Source organism: Cricetulus griseus, assembly GCF_003668045.3.
Source record: "Cricetulus griseus strain 17A/GY chromosome 1 unlocalized genomic scaffold, alternate assembly CriGri-PICRH-1.0 chr1_1, whole genome shotgun sequence".
Taxonomy (NCBI): domain Eukaryota; kingdom Metazoa; phylum Chordata; class Mammalia; order Rodentia; family Cricetidae; genus Cricetulus; species Cricetulus griseus.
This window is the reverse complement of record NW_023276807.1, coordinates 96,540,142-96,556,040: the sequence shown is the minus strand read 5'-3', so window position 1 is coordinate 96,556,040 and position 15,899 is coordinate 96,540,142. Positions and strand designations below refer to the sequence as shown.

At 46.7% G+C, this 15,899-nt stretch overlaps 1 protein-coding gene across 14 annotated transcripts in view; it reads right to left on the bottom strand.

Annotated features, from left to right (window-relative positions):
- The window catches only part of Tns3 (tensin 3), a 257,261-nt gene that overhangs the window by 34,655 nt on the left and 206,707 nt on the right, over positions 1–15,899 (bottom strand). For 13 of the 14 annotated variants that reach the window (XM_035452698.1, XM_035452700.1, XM_035452696.1 and 10 more), the window contains 3 exons: positions 15,316–15,476; positions 14,230–14,344; positions 13,747–13,830 (listed from right to left, as the gene is read on the bottom strand). The exons of the other annotated variant lie outside the window; for it this stretch is intronic. In XM_035452698.1, coding sequence (XP_035308589.1) covers positions 13,747–13,830; positions 14,230–14,344; positions 15,316–15,476 — 360 coding nt within the window. The remainder of the gene's footprint in view (positions 1–13,746; positions 13,831–14,229; positions 14,345–15,315; positions 15,477–15,899) is intronic. 14 annotated transcript variants of the gene reach the window in all.

Sequence of the window (15,899 nt, the reverse complement as noted above, 5' to 3'; positions counted from 1 at the left end):
AATAAGCCTGAGCTATCAGCCAAGCATTTGTAATCAATATAAGCCTCTGAGTGGTTATTTGGGAACCAGCGGGCAGGAGAGAAACCTCATTCTACAATATTCCCTTCCTTTTCCTCTCCCTAGTTCATGAAGATTTTGCTCTGTCACATGACAAGCTACCCCACCACAGAACCAAAAGCAAAGGAGGCAACACTAAACATGGACCAGAACCTTCAACATTGTGAACCAAATAAATGAACATTGGCTGAGGTCTCTACCCTCATGAAGATCCTACCTCCTGACTGTTATACATTGATAACTCAGGCTTTTTACTATTTAAAATTAGAAAGAATTTACAAAGTTCCACTCACAGAAATAATAATAAAATTTAAATTAAATGTGTAGATGAAACTCAGAAGACTCATAACCATTATGGCATATCTATGGCCTAATATGACCCTTTTCACTTATTTATAGCTTTTAAATATTTCTTACTAAGCTTTGAAAATGCTCCCTTTTATGAACAATGTCATTTTAAACAACATTTAACTTATTACTCCATATGGCCGCTAAGATATTAACAATCTGACTACCCCAGCCCAAGTGTAACATGGGTTACAAAGGTGACAGAGACCTTAGTAATGACAGAGAACCTACCAGATGTCAGAGTGGATGGGGCCACTGGGGAAACCCCAAGACCCCCTACAAAGATCTACTCTGAAGTATGATGAGCTGCTGGCCGGGAAGCTTATGTCTTCTTCCAGAATGTATACAGAAGAGGTCCTATGATTAGATCCTGTCTTTTGTAGACTCTTCTTGTTTCCTCTCTTACTTCCTTATTACTTTGAGGAAACACCAAAGAACATTCTGGAAGCTTTTCTAGCCATATCCAGTCCCTCTAGAAAGTTGGCCATCCTACTGTTCACCACGGTCTTATAGAAATGTTTAACCGAGTATCCATCTTTCCCCAAGGGTAGCATAAATCAAATACCATACAGAGGCTACCACCCAAAACTGTGTCACACTGTTTGTTAGTGGCAGGACTAGGGGTGAACCTGTTCCCTGATTCCCAGGTAATAGTCTATAATGGTTCTCCTGAGACTTCAGTTCTAACCTTTGAACTAGTACCTTTTAGACAGAAGTTAGTCCCAGAAATGACGGAGATGAAATACACAGACATAGTGCTCTCTGTAGCCCCAGGATGGAGAAGTGGTCCCAGACCTGCTGAGACGGCTGTCTGCCCAGCTTCCACATACCACTGGCACCTACCAGTCTAGCCTGCTTCCTTTCAGCGGGCAGCTATACGCCTTTGTCTGTTCATTCTGTATTTAATACAGAGAGGGAGATCAGAGGAGTAGAGAAAGGAAGGAGCAGGGGGTAGGGCAACAGTGGACAATCTGTCCTCAGTGTCATGCCCTCACCCAGAACTGGGAGTGACCACAGTCCCCACCCCACCTCAACTGACTTTCTTAGTGTTTCAGGGCAGGGCTGAACAAGCTGTGACCATGGATATGCATATCAACAGCCACCACTCATCCTCAGTAATATTGAGAAATCTTGGTACCAATTTACACATTATTTCCCCACAGAATAAGAGGCAAGAGCAGTAGCTGACTCAAGTTGCGTGCCTTCCATGTATGTGCCAGGCATACTAAGCCACAAGTAGGAACTACCACACTTAATCCTCCAACATGTATCATACAAATCATCATTCTTCTATTAGGGACCAGGAGACAGATTCTTGACTGGTTTGCGGGAAGTCAACAGGAACTTTGCCTTCCCATCAATACCATTGATGTCTCTGATTCTGCAACCCACTGCTGGAGCTGCCTCCCTCACAGGCATGTGTCATTAAGACACATCCTGGATAGGACGAGGAGCCTGCTGCATTCATTTGGGAAGACATGGGGTTCTTGGTGAGTAATTTATAGCCCCGTTGCTGTGCTCAGAAACCACACCACACACACACACATACACAACACAGAACCCCCCCCCAACCCTAGGCTCCACCATTTGCTATGGGCTGGTGGTAAACATGAGCTCTATGTCAATGCAGATAGATGGTTATGCTTTCCATCTCAGCTAAGCATAGGAAAACATTTCCATCTAAGGCGGCCAATTTAGAATATACTGACATACATATGGAATTCATGGAAATAGTGATTTTATGTGGACCCCATTAAAAGAGCAGAAAGTTTTTAAAAAGGCATTTTCTTCTATTTGATTTGAAGTGTCTCTGGCTCTTAGAAGGGACAACACATAAAACTTGCAACCAGGAAGCACGTGGCAGACCCTAACCTGCCTGGGCTTGTCTTGGGGTTTGTGCAAGGAGGGCTTTCTCTCAAGCATATCACTCTTTCCCTCTCTCCCTTAATTTTGTCCATGACGTGAGCTGAAACATACACCCAGCCTTGTATCTGTAACATGTCCACGTAAGGATAGACAGGCGCTGCTAGAGACCACATATTCCTCCCACACCACTTAGAGCCCTGAGATTCCTCATGTGGGGGAGGAAACCCCAGCCCCACACCAGGAGGAGAGGACAGTAAAGGTACCAGCTGCCCCTGGTGTTGCAGACACTCTGCTAGCAATCTGAGTAGATTACTTCAGTAAATGTCTGTTTTGTTTCAAAGTTCATGCATTTGTTTAGAAATACTCCCTTTGACTGCGCCAAGCGTAGAAGAATCCAGAGAGGGCCCCCTTAAAACCCAGAATCTGTTCTACAGGCTGCTCACCTCCTTATGGGAACACTGCTGTCCCGGGAAGCCTTGCAGGGAACAGTCTCTTGAGAACCTATGGGGTGGGCTGTGACAGAGAGAGTGCAGCAGGCCCATGGTCATCAGTTTGGGCAGAAGGATGCTCAAAATGCCACACATCTGCAAACCAGGCTTTTGTTCACCCCAAAGAGTCTCAGCAAAGACAGAAAGCTTGCCTTTCCCTGAAGGAGCAGCCTGGCTCATATCAAGGGTGGGTTATCTTGTCCCAAAGCTTGGGAACTTGAGAAATGTCACTAAGTGATTGGGGGACACAGAGCAGAAAACTGTCTTGCTACCTTTCCAAGCCCCATTTCACCTAGGTACCTTGACCACTGGAACTAGTTCTGTCTCCTCCTTCCTAATCCCACTACTACCCTCCCCCACATCCCAGATCAGGTTTCAGCAACTGGATGTGCCCAAAGGAGCCAAAGCACAGAGCTATCAGGAACACAGAAACAGCTCCCGGAGAAGCCACAAGGCCAGCTATTTATTGGCTTACCTGGGCACCTAGGATCTGGTCAGTTCATGGAAAGGCCTAGAATCTGTGAGCCTTATGGAAGGCACTCTGCTGGTCTGTCTCCAGCAGCCCCGGGTGGTGAGTCCCGTCCCAGCGGCGTCCCCCACCCACCCTGGGAGGGCTCTGTGTTCTGCCAGTCCCGGGGGAGTCAGGGCGAGAGGCGGGGCGGCCACCTCCAAAGAGGCCCATTCAGAGGGCAGCGGGAGAGCGGGTCGCAGGAAAGAATCCCCGGATTGTTGGGCGGCCGCGGGCTGCTGCGGGCCGCCTGCCCAGTCAGTGCCTCCAGACTTGGCCCCGCCCGCTCCCGCTGCAGTTCGCTTCCTTTTCATTCTGCTTCCCTTCTTCCTCCTCCCCTCTTCAAGCTCTGGAAACCTCCCTGCTGAAATGCACCGCAGCTTAATGTCACAGCAAGCAGTGTCATCACACAGGCAGGGACAGGGATAAGGACCAGCAACCACGCCCCACACCTAACCTATCCTCAGCAACCTGAGGACCCAGGAGTTCGGGAGCCTCTCCTCCCCAGTGAGGATTCTTTCCTTCTTCGTTCCTTTTCTGGTAGATGGAGATCATCTGTCCCCCACAAAGCCTTCACCACAGCTTTGCACAAAGCAACCGGGAGACTTCGGCTACAAAATTCACCCCTTGGTATCTGCTCAAACTGTGCAGGTTTTCCTCCTGGTTCCAGAAACTGATCTGGAACCAGCCTCTTCACCTGTTGGTTCCTACCAACAGGTCCTGGGCAGCATCTACACCTATGTCTCTCTCTTCCTCCTACTCTCTTTAAGTGCTTCCTTCTATCTGAAAGAAGCCCCAAACCAACTATCAAATTCCTATAACTCCTTCAAATAACACCACCTTCCTTTCTTTCTTTTCTTCCTTCCTTCCTTTTTTTCTTTTAGTTTGAGATACTTTCTTGCTCATTAAGGAGAATACTGGTTCTATTACTTGAGCATTGAAACCAGCTGTTAGCACAGCAGTACATAGGAGCCGGTGTGTGTCTGGTCTTGGAGACAGACACACCATTCCAGTTGTTTCCATGAAGTGATGGCAGCACAGAGGAGACAGTCAGTCCTGCTTTGTCCTGTCTGATGGATGAGGCTAAGTCTCACTCACTCTACAAATGTGAGCTTCTAGGAACTTCTAGAAAGCTCTCCCTGAACTTCTTCAGAAGAGAAGGGTCTATGTCCCCCTAGGGACGTTTCCTTGCCAGCATGTGCCAGCACCACTTTTACCTCATCATCACAGGGTTCTACACAGACATAAGCTTCCAGCACAACCAGTTGATCATCTTGCTGAAACTAAGCCTGCCAAACCCTGCATGTCCCAATACCAACCTGGTAGTCTAATCAGGAGAGGCCCCTCAGTCCAGGCTCCTCCAGGCCACGTGTCTAGGGCAGAGCCAGGAAGACCCCTGCGAAGACACTTCCTCCCTCTTGTTTATGTGCCTGCAAAACAGCTGCTCCTGCTTTTGGAAATGCCTGGCCCCAACCCAACAGGCTCAGCAACAGGCTCAGGGCTTGATGAGGTGGATGTACCAGCCTTTCCAGCCCATGACTTCTGTCAGAGGAAGGACACTTTCTACAGCAGGTCCATCCCTTTTGTGGATCAGTCCCACCTATCCACAGGCCAGAGGACTGGGGGCAAACCCACAGAGAAGGGCAGCAAAGGAAGCTGGACAAACTGTACTACTTGTGACTATGTCAAAGCAATGACCCAGGCAGTTCTGAGTGGGTCTCCTCAGGTTTTGGAGAGTCTCTAGGAGACTTGCTTATCTTCTCCTCCTCTCTCTCTTCCCTCTCCTCAACTGCAGTGGGGTGACTTTGAAGCATTACTTCTCAGAAACGCTGTGTTTCCTCCTGGACAGGAGGTAGACACTCTGAACCAGCAAGAATGTCTATCGGAGAGGAGCAAAATCCCAAGATGTAGCAGAGCACAAACCAAGAGATTCTTGAAGAGAACCAAAGCCCCACAAATGGGTTTAGTCAGACCTTACCTTCACCAGCAAGAATGCTGGTCCTGTGACCGCCTGCTCTACATACTTTGAGCTCAGGCCCATTGTGGAGTTGACACATTGGTCCCTAGCCTGGAAAGCCTTGCCTTTAATTCTATTCACTACAGAAAACTTTTGTTTTTCAGTGCTAGAGAAGAATCCATGATCTTAAGCATATCCTACTAGTGACTTAAATCCCCAGCCCGACGCAACACAGGCTAGCCTCCAACTCAAGACTCTCCTGTCTCAGCTTCCTGAGTGTTGGCACTACAGCACTCCTGAAGCAGCTAAAAGGCTCAGGACCTGGTCTGGGACTATGTAGAAGAAAAAGGAAGGAAGGAAAGACAGAAAGAGCTGAGGTGAAAAAGCTCACATTGGAGGAAGGCATGTAAAGAAGAAACCATGTGCCCATTTGTGGCCAAGGTGCCTATAGCAGGGCAGGGGAGGGATAAACATGCTTGGGGCCCACTCTAAGACAGCATTCCAGCAGTTGGGCAGAGCTCCGGCTACCCAGCCCCAAGTGTGTATCAGTTCATATAGGCTCTTGAGTCATATACACCCTGGTACTTTTCCCCATTGGACTTCAAGGGTGCTAGGCAGCCAATCAGAAGCATGGACCAGTGTCCTCACAGCCAGCTGGCCATGTTCAGGGTGCTCTCTAGGATTTGATACATCCCCTAGAAAAAGAAAACAGGTACTTTGTGTGTACGATGTGGGTTCCTTTGCCATCTACCTGACAGCCCTGGAGAATGTAAAAGGGTGGTATCTATGCTGCCTGCAGGTCTTGTCTGCAGCAACAGGTGCTGCCCCAGGACAGAGCCAGGCAACCCCCAAACCACCAGAGTAACCATCACCATAGCTGACATCACCAAGCCACTCTAATGTCCTTTATCTGTTTGTCTGGGAATCAACCATCCAGCAGCAGACCCAAAGAGAATGCTCATGCAGAAAAAAAGATTTAAAACAAAATGCAATCCCCTCAAATCTGTGTGACTGCCACCTTATGGTCACCCAATGCCATGCCCTTCTAAGAAAACTGAAGTCCAACTGCTGGTGACACCAACTTTCCATCAGTGTGCCATACTGAGGAACACCAGATTTACCCATAATGTCCTATGGAGCGCTTTTTACCCTTTTCCCCACAAAGACCTCAAGCACCTGCTTTTATTTGTCAGTAAATGTGTTCACTAGTCCTCCCTCACAAGTACGGGCTTGTCAGTGCACAGTTCCTATGCAGCACACATACAGTGACACACTCTAAGTACAGGTATAACCAGGGGAAATTGCAGACATAAGCATCCATGTGCTGTGTATATGACCATCTTTATGCTGTGTCTGTATACAATGGTCCTCTTGAGATTCCCAGTTCTATGTCACAGATTAAACTACAGATGAAAAATGTGATTTAAAAATGGTACATGTACTACACCTGAATGGACTTTCTGCTCTGTCATTCATCCCAAAATGATACAGTACAGTAACTATTGGCCATATTTGTAAGGCATGAGGTATTTAAGTATATGGGAGAATGGTGAACAGAGTAGACCAAGTCCATACTGCTATGCTGGAGACACCCACAGGGTTCCTAGGGCCAACACTCAACATGTCTGGAAGGAAGAGTATATATACTAGCATACTAAACAAAAGCTGAAGTACTTAACTGTATTGAAATTGTCAGTCCTTACCTCCCCCTGCTGAGGAAACACTCTGATGTGAGGAGCTGCCAGATACCACTACAGGCTCCGGGTGATGGCAGGGAGCAAATGGAATCCTTACCTCTTCATAGCTCTTAGCAACTCAGTTCATGTGCCCCTCCAGTACCTCTCACAATCCAGATCCTCCACAAACCAAGCACAATGAGGAACCCTGGCCAGGAATGCTAGCCTGAGGGGACAGTGGCACCAGAGTTACAGAGGAGACTCCAGAGTATTACACTGTCCCAATGCCTAAGGCTGTGTGACACCTGGAGACAAGTCTTGGACTTAGGCCAGGTGGGCTAGAGGACAGGGCCTTGGGAGATGAGAGACAAGCACACAGCTGACCCACCCAATGAGAAAACATTGCCACAAATGTCCTCTACTTGTCCTGCACACTGTCTCCCAAGCTGCCTGCACTTAAGCAACTACCTGGTTCATTGTCCTCCACCCCCAGCTGTGGCTGGGTCTGCAACGCATTTTAGGCTCCATACCTGCCAGAGGCTGGGCTCCCACCAACTTCTCCAGTCTGGGGCCCAGAGCTTGCTCCAGATAGCCAGTGGGAAGAGCAGCAGCTTCAAATCCAAGACAAACTTTTGGGAAATTCTCCCAGAAATAAGATGAAATAGACTCCCATTTCTAAGACAACATCCCAAAAACCACACATAGAGCTCAGATTCTTATTCTTTGTTTAAAAGATGTTTTAAGAGGTTATGCAATTTATGCTAGATCACAGAGAGCCGAGCCTCTGTCACCATGCCCCAGAGCCATCCTGTGGGCTAAGAATGATGATCAGAGCAAAACTCCTCCTGGCCAAATGCCCGAATACCCTTTACATGCTGTCTTCAAGAACAACTCACAGGCTGGGACAATGATTGAGCTGGTAAGTACAGTCAGAAAGCAAAGCTCTCCCTACCTGGCTATGGAGCAAGTCAGAGGGCACACTCCACTCAGTTTACAGAGCTCCCAGCTCATGGGATCCTTTGAGTTGGCCTGCCTGGTGGATGAGGTGTCAGCAAGGGATGCCAGCAGCTTGTGTGTTCTGCACCACATTCCACACAAGCAAATTCATGTTCTTGTCGAAACAGACTCCTAACTAACAGCACACTCACAGGGCAGTGCTGGGTTTTGACCTCCATGAACCTACCCCTGATGTTTACTTTTAAATATATTTACAAGCAGTCCACTTTTATTTTTCTTTCACATTCTTCCTCTGGGGTGGGGAGAAGGGAGGCTGCTGGTAAATTTACTAATCCCCATCCACTACTGGGACTCACTCTTCCCAGTACACATTCTTCAGCATAAACCGGAATGCAGAGTGTATCATGGGCACTTCTGCAGACAGCATATGTCCCGTGCACAGACACTCTTATGTTATGTGCACCTAAATATAAATACACAGACCGGTACATTTGCTTTGTAAGTTCAACAGATTCAAAGCCACCAAGGTCTACCATAAACATCACTTGTATTTTACATATAGTATGTGCTTCTATCTGCTATATAACTTCTCATGACAAATTCATAAAAATTCAAACATAGGAGGAGCTAGGTGTAAGAAGAAAAGGGAAAGCTGGCTGGAACATTTTATGACATGTCGAGTTTCTGATGATGTCAACTTTAAAAAGAATTATTTAGTTTTTATCATTTATCTTTGAGATTATAGTATAATCAATCCCTCTTCCTTTTCCTCTCTCCACACTTTCTCAATTTATCCTCTATATTTATGTGTACGTGTGTTTTGCGTGCATGTATGTCTGTGCACCACTGTGTACAGTGGCAGAGGAAGCCAGAAGTGTGTGTGATCCCCTGGAACTGAAGTTACAGACAGTTGTGAGCCATCATGTGGGTGCTGGGAATTGAACCTGGGATATCTGGAAGAGAAGCCAGTGTTCCTAACTGTTGAGCCATCTCTCCGGTCCTCCAACTATTCTCTAAGCAAAACAAAAATACTGCTTCTAAATAAGATCAATTGAGGACCCCCACCTTCTCCTCCTTTTCTGCTTCCCTCCCAATACTCTTGAATCCTGCTTTCCTGCTCTTTGAAATCCACCAAATCCCACTCCCCTATTTTGAATCAGTCATTCTGGTTCTTATTCTCTATGAACCCAGTAAATAGATGGACCCAGCCCCGAATCCCTTCACAAAGCCTTGTATTCATAGTAGAAACAACAGCCCAAAACCATCCCTTATCCCTTATCACTCTGCCAAATACAAAATAGAAATTGCAAAATTACAAGAGCATTCCCTTGAAGTAAACAAACAATGGCCATTAATCATGTCCAAAGTCCTCAAGTGTTCTCTAAATAACAACTGTAAAAGGCTGCTATGGGATAAGAATGATCTGAAACTTCAGAGGGGCAATGGATGTAAGACATTGTAAATTTACCACTGACTGAACTTGCACTTTAAAGTGGCTGTGTTATGTGAATTTTGGCTTTAAAAAAAAAAAAAAACTACTTTGGAACAGTCTGGAAAGTAAGTTACGTCTTTTATTTCACTTGTTTTAAAAATACCAAGGCTAAGTATCACCTAAGAAATGACAGGATGTTTTATATATTTATGCCTCATAATTTTTTCTTTCACCTATATAAAGGTGGAGATTTAAGAATGCTTGCTTAAATTCTTTAAAAGGGAATTTCCTTCCAAAAAGGCTCACTTCTGGAATGCTAAGACTTTTATGGGTACCCTGATCACTTGTGTTTCTGGGGTACAATTTGGCTGAAGTGACGATGCAAAAACAGCCAGCTGCACTCCAGGCCTGTGGTGGCTGTGTAGTCACCATCCTCACAGAGCTCAAGTTGTTATGTCAGACGGTCCCTGGACACTTGCTCAGATGCTGTCCCTGCCTCCCCTCCCTGTGTCTATGGCTGCTCTGCCATCTTCTTTGCCCATCCTCCACCCTTTATGCTCTCACAAGCCTCTAGGGGGAGGCAGCAGCAGCATTCCTGTGAATCAATACTGAAATAGTCCTCACTTGCCGGGAGTAGGTGCTTCTGTGAAAGCCAAGAGGGGCCTTGTGTGAGTAGAGCAAGATTCCTTGGCTGAGAGAGGCCCCAGGAGCTGTGCTCCCTCAAGTCATGCTCTGTTATGGTCTGAACATGGCTCCTCCCTACAGTTCATGCGTTAGGAAACCAATACTAGTGCGGCAGAAGAATCTCCGAAACAAAAGCAGAAGCACAGATAACCGTCCTGGTTATTATCTCTCCACTCCCCACAGGACGCCTTCTGCTGTGCTGTGCTGCCACCCATGAAGACATTCTCTGGTCCCTGGTCTTAGACTTCCCCGACCCCAGAACTGTGAACCAAGTTTCTGTTCATTATAAACTTTCTGGGCCATAGTAGTCTGTTAAAGCAGAAAGAGGATAAGACTCTCCACACTATTGACAAGTTATAACCACCAATGGTCTTCCACTATTTATGATGCTGCTCCTTCCTTTGCTGTTTGTGTCACAGTTTTCATGTACAACCTTGCTAATTCTGCTTCGGGTCTAAGTCAGGCACTGGAACAACCCATGCTCACAGTGCTCACAGTTCTCACAGGAGCTGCACATGGCAGGAGTCCCTTGCTGTGCTGCACTGAAACAGAGAAACACTGGAGTGAGTGCCAGAAACCACCCAGGGACCACCCAGTGAGAAAGTGTCCAAGCTAGGGTGTGCGTGCATCTTGCTTCTGAAGGGAGATGACTGACAGGACAGGTGCCATCCAACAATACCTGCACCTTAGTCACCTAATACCCCGTGCTCACTGAGAGACGATCCAAAGGTCAAATGGGAGCTCCTAACAGAGGAATAGCCCAATGTCAGAGCCAGCGAGAACCTTACAGTAATAGAAAGCCTTGCAGATACCTGGATGGATAGCGCAAAACAAAACAAAACAAAATAAAAACAAAACAAAACAAAACAAAAAACACACGAGCCTAATAACTCTGAACACTGTTCTTTGCAGCAGAACATGGTGGGGTGTCATAATGTCTACCTTATGGTATAAGAGAGATATCTAAGGTAAGTGGCAGCACCCAAATCCCATGTGAAAACTCTCCTCCCCTGGCAGACCTGCGGCAACCCAGGTCTTAACTCTGGCTCTTAGGTACCATCAGGTGTCGGCAGGCTCCTATGCTAGCCACTGACCCCCTCTTTCACTTTAGTTGTTCAGGCTTTTATAAATGAGGTTTCTTCTTCTTCTTTCTTTTTTTATTATTATGTGTATGTGGGTATGCCTGAGTGCATGTATGTGTACCACATGTGTGTTCATGGGGGTCAGAAGAGGCCATCATATTCCCTGTAGTCACAGGTGGTTGTGTGCTACCTTTGTGGCAACACAACACAGTCCTCTTCCAGAGCAATTAGTGCTCTTAAGCCATGAACCACCTCTCTAACTCCTTAAAATAGGTCATGTTTATTTAACCACCAGCAGATCCCAAGTATGCTGGAGGGTGGCTGGTTTTGGGGCTGGCTGTGTGCAGCATGCTTCCTGGTTGGCTCCAGGAACATCTGACTCAAGAACCTTATGGTTAAACTAACCATGAGAGGACCCAGAGAGACACGGGGGAAGTGTGAGCCCTGGGCATAGAAAACGGCTACCTTCAGAGTCAACTGAGGTTTCAGACTAGTACAAAGACTGTCCCTGCCATCTTTGAGGTTTCTTTTCCACAAAGCCTGACCCTCCCCCTTGGCCTTCCATAACCATTCTCGTTTCTAACAGTAATTCTGCTCAGTGAACTGCCGTCTGGTCAACCACATTAGGTATTTGATCAAGCTTCTCATATCCCAGCTTTAATATCCAAGCTCCAGGTCTTGTCTTCCTTTAGCAGGAATCCAGTTAGACTACTTCAGCAAGAAGCCCCGCACCTGAGTGTCCTTCAGGAATTTTCCATCCACCCTGACTCTCCCACTCCACTCTGCTCTGTAGTGATAAAATGCAGCTGACACTGCTGCATGGGGGCTGAGCTCAGCATTTTTTCTGTAATAGTGTCTAATGCAAACTACTCTTCCCATTGCCCCAGACTAGTGCACAGTGGTGTCCATTTGACCTCTTCCCAGGGACAGGATTTAAATACAACTAAATAAGAACTTTGCATTTCCAAGAAATGCTGATAACAGCCATGCATAGAGTCGCTCACTTGCCTTCCTAGAGTAGAAAAGATGTGGCATCAAGAATAAAATTCACAGAGAAAGGTAACTTTAAAAATGTACATGGGGTCAGATGGGTGGAGGTGGCACATGCCTAAAATCCCAGCATTCTGGAGGCAGAGGCAGATGGATCTCTGTGAGTTCAAGGCCACCCTGTTCTACAGAGTGAGTTCCAGGATAGCCAGGGAAATTAAACAGAGAAACTCTGTCTCAAAAAACAAAACAAAATTTCAAGGGGTCTGTTGATGGTGTCAAGGGGCTGGCCCAACAGGGTATGGACAGCTTGCCTGAGTTACTACAGTCTGACCCCAGAGGCCACAGTCTCAAGTGGTTGGTCCCCATGGCACTGACTGAGCACATGGTGTCTGTAGTGGCCTTCACTAATCTCCAAGCCTCTCCACTGAAGGAAGAGATCATCCACTGCTCTACCACAGCAAATAGTGATAGAGAAAACTTGTATCCAGATCATGGGCTTTGTGTTTCACATAAATTCCATGGATGAACCCGGAAGAGAGCTGACATCTGCTATAATGAACAGGACAACAGGACATTTTGCTTGTTTATGATGAGAAGTTATCTAGGAACAAACTCTTCAGACCTGGGGCTTATGCTATACAAGTCAATTTTTAAAATGAGTATACCATGTCCTGCTGGCTAAAGAAAAGCTTGAAGAGCAAGATGCTTGGGTGTTGTCTCAAAGAGTAGCAGCCTTGGGAGATCCTCTGAGGGACAGGTAAGTAAACACTCAGAAAACAAAATTGAAGCCAAGGTCCTAGGAGAGACACTTTGGGCCACTCCAACTTCAAATTCCTCCAGGCAATGCAGACAGAGTAACCTTTGGGCCAAAGTACTTCTTCAACTTCCTGCTGCTAACCAAGTCATTAGTCAGGCACTAAGGAAGTGAGGTTAGGATGTTTCTTGGGACCTCTGAGGGACTGAGATGCCTGTGGAAGATACCCAGACAAGCCAAGGGTTAGGATTCAAGGACACTGAGATTACCCACATGGTCCAGGAATAGCAAAGAGCAAACTAAATGACCAAAAGAATGTATGTGGGAGCTTCTCTCTACCTGTGCATGCTCAGCCCATCCTGGGATCCCAAGAAACGTGACCAATGTCTACCTGGAAGAAACACTGAGAAATTCACTGGACTGTTAGCACTCCCTCCCTGCAGTGCAAAAACTGAAGGTCTCTAGGTTTCACTGTAGAGAACAAGAGAAAGTCCCAAGTATTTAGGGACAGGAAGACTGAGCTAGCAGCTGGGTCACACAAAACAGCATGAAAAGATGACCGAGTAGTGGGGTGCATGCAGATAACCCTGGTCTTTGCTGGAACCCATTTTCTTAGTGAAGTGGACAGAACTTCCCCCTCAAAGCCCTTGTTCAATGGGGATTTACCAGGATGCTAAGCACTGATGCTGAACTGACCACAGGCCATACTGAATTGAGCATAAATTGACACATGGGCTACTATCACACTTAAACATTCCTACAAACTCTGGGAAGTCAACCCCCAACCTGTGGATTTACAGCCACATCTCAAACCCTAGCAAGACATGTCCCTGCCTAAGGTTTTTGAGATGTGGCCCAAATGGAAATATTTCTGCATCAGAGCATGCCTCGGTAGAAATAGCAACCATGCAAATGGTATCATGGCTGCCACAGCCAAGGGTTCTTACCACGTCCTCCTTTGCGCAAACTGGCTGGGCTGCTCAGCTGGGGCTCAGGTGGGCTAAACGGAGGGTAGCGTGGGGATGTTTTCACTGGAAAAGAAAGTAGAGCAAAGGCTATTGTTATTCTCCACTGTTGGAGAATATTTGTTTACACTGTAAAGATGTGTCTCTGCCTAAGGCACCTTCTGATTGGTTTAAAAAAGAACTAAATGGCCAACAGCTAGGCAAGAGAGAATAGACAGGATTTACAGGCAGAGACAGAGAAACTGGAAGGAGGAATCCAGGAGCATGATTTTGATAGCAGATTCAGAGCAAGTTGGATGTACTGGACTAAGAAGAGGTAACCGAGCCACATGGCAGAATTAATTATAAGTCTGACTCAGGTCCCTATTTGCCATCTGGTGGTCCAAAGATAGTCCAACAAGAGAGCTTGCTACACCCCACCTTGTGGTACCAAGTTGCACCCAGCTGGTTTTTCTTCTTTCTTACCATATGGAGTTTCTGGAGACACAGGGAACGCTGGGGTCAGACACATAGACTCCTTGTTGTTTGAAATCCTGCCATCAATCATATCAAGGTCAGGGGGATATGCAGCGATCATCGTCTGAAGTCAGCATAGAAAAACAGAAAAATGAGAAATCACAGAAAGGCCCTTCCCACATAGACACAGTCCCTCAAGATGGTCTGCTGACAGAGCCCACATCTCAGAGTGAGTAAAGAAGGAAGAAACTGGCCTCTTGCCATTCACCATTTTCTGAGGCAGAACATAGACAGAAGGGGCTTATGGGCCATTATCTGAATACAGTGCTGGAGAACTGGGGCAAAGGTAATGGAGGCTTGGTGCAAGGGAATTAATCATCCCATCACTAAGCATGAAAGAACATCAAGGAAATCTTAACTACATCACTGTCACAGAGAAGTGAAAAAATACCACAAGTCAAACACACAATATGGAATGAACTTTAGAAGAAACATTCCAGATATCAACAACATATGTATAAGAATTACAGCAAAGGCTCCAATTTTTCAACTTGAGAATCAAATATATAATTTCTATTAACTATTTGGGAATGGTGGCCTATCTTACTCTAATTCTGACAAGAAGCCTTAACTACAATTCCCAAGCAGGAAACTTTTATCTGTAGACCTCCTTAAGAGTCATCATTTGCCATGGAGCCCTGTGTGCAGGCTAGAAGTCTGCATTTGCCACTGCTGTCCATCTGCAGGGTCTTGCTAGGGCCAAGGCCATGATCCCTAACCCCCATAACCCACCTGTATGTGTTGCATCTCATACCCATTCTACAGATCAGACATTGAGGTTTCAATGACCCATGCAAACACGCCCTCTGTAGCTATCTATGGGGAGTGTGTGGACCTTACACATGCCTTCAGACCTGTGCTCCCAATTGGAATCTGTCTGTTACTGAAGAACCATGTCCACGATATAAGGAGGATAGTCAAAGACAGAGAGGTTATAGGGCCTCGTGACTTATACAAGGATCTGGCATAGGCATTGTCCTAAGGTCCAAGGACAGGATAGTGGGGTTGAGCAGATGGGACAGGGCCAGCACATACCTCTTTGATGTCTGCAGCAGAGGAAAATGGTCCCAGACTTGGGGCTGGATCACCACTGGCCTTTGCCCATCCACACTTAGAGAAGGAAACCTGGCTCCCAGCATCATTGTCATACTGCCCAAGGCTCAACTTCCGGAGCCGTCCTGCAATGGACTCATCACCTGAGGAGCCAGTGAGGAGAAAAACAAATGGACTTCTGGGTATGATCCTCAGCACAGTGTAGAGACCATTGATTAAACCAATCTTAAACCATTCATGGATATTGTCATCACTAGTCAGCCACTCCAGACAGACACAGGGCTGCTATGGGTAGACCATAAACACAGGGGCATCCTAGGATGCCCATAGACAAACCAGAGTGCTCCATCCAGAAAAGGCCTTGGAGTTCAGGCAAGGCCAGGTGCTGGGACTCAGCCTACAGTGCTAGGACAGTAGACTGGCTAACCTCGACTTAAGAAAGCACCAGCAAAGATCCAGCCTCCAGGTCTGGTATGAGCAGCCAGAAGACTAGGTACCTGCAGTGACCCAGGCATGTGGTTCCACCATGACAAATGGAACCTTCACATGAGGGGAAAACCCCAAAC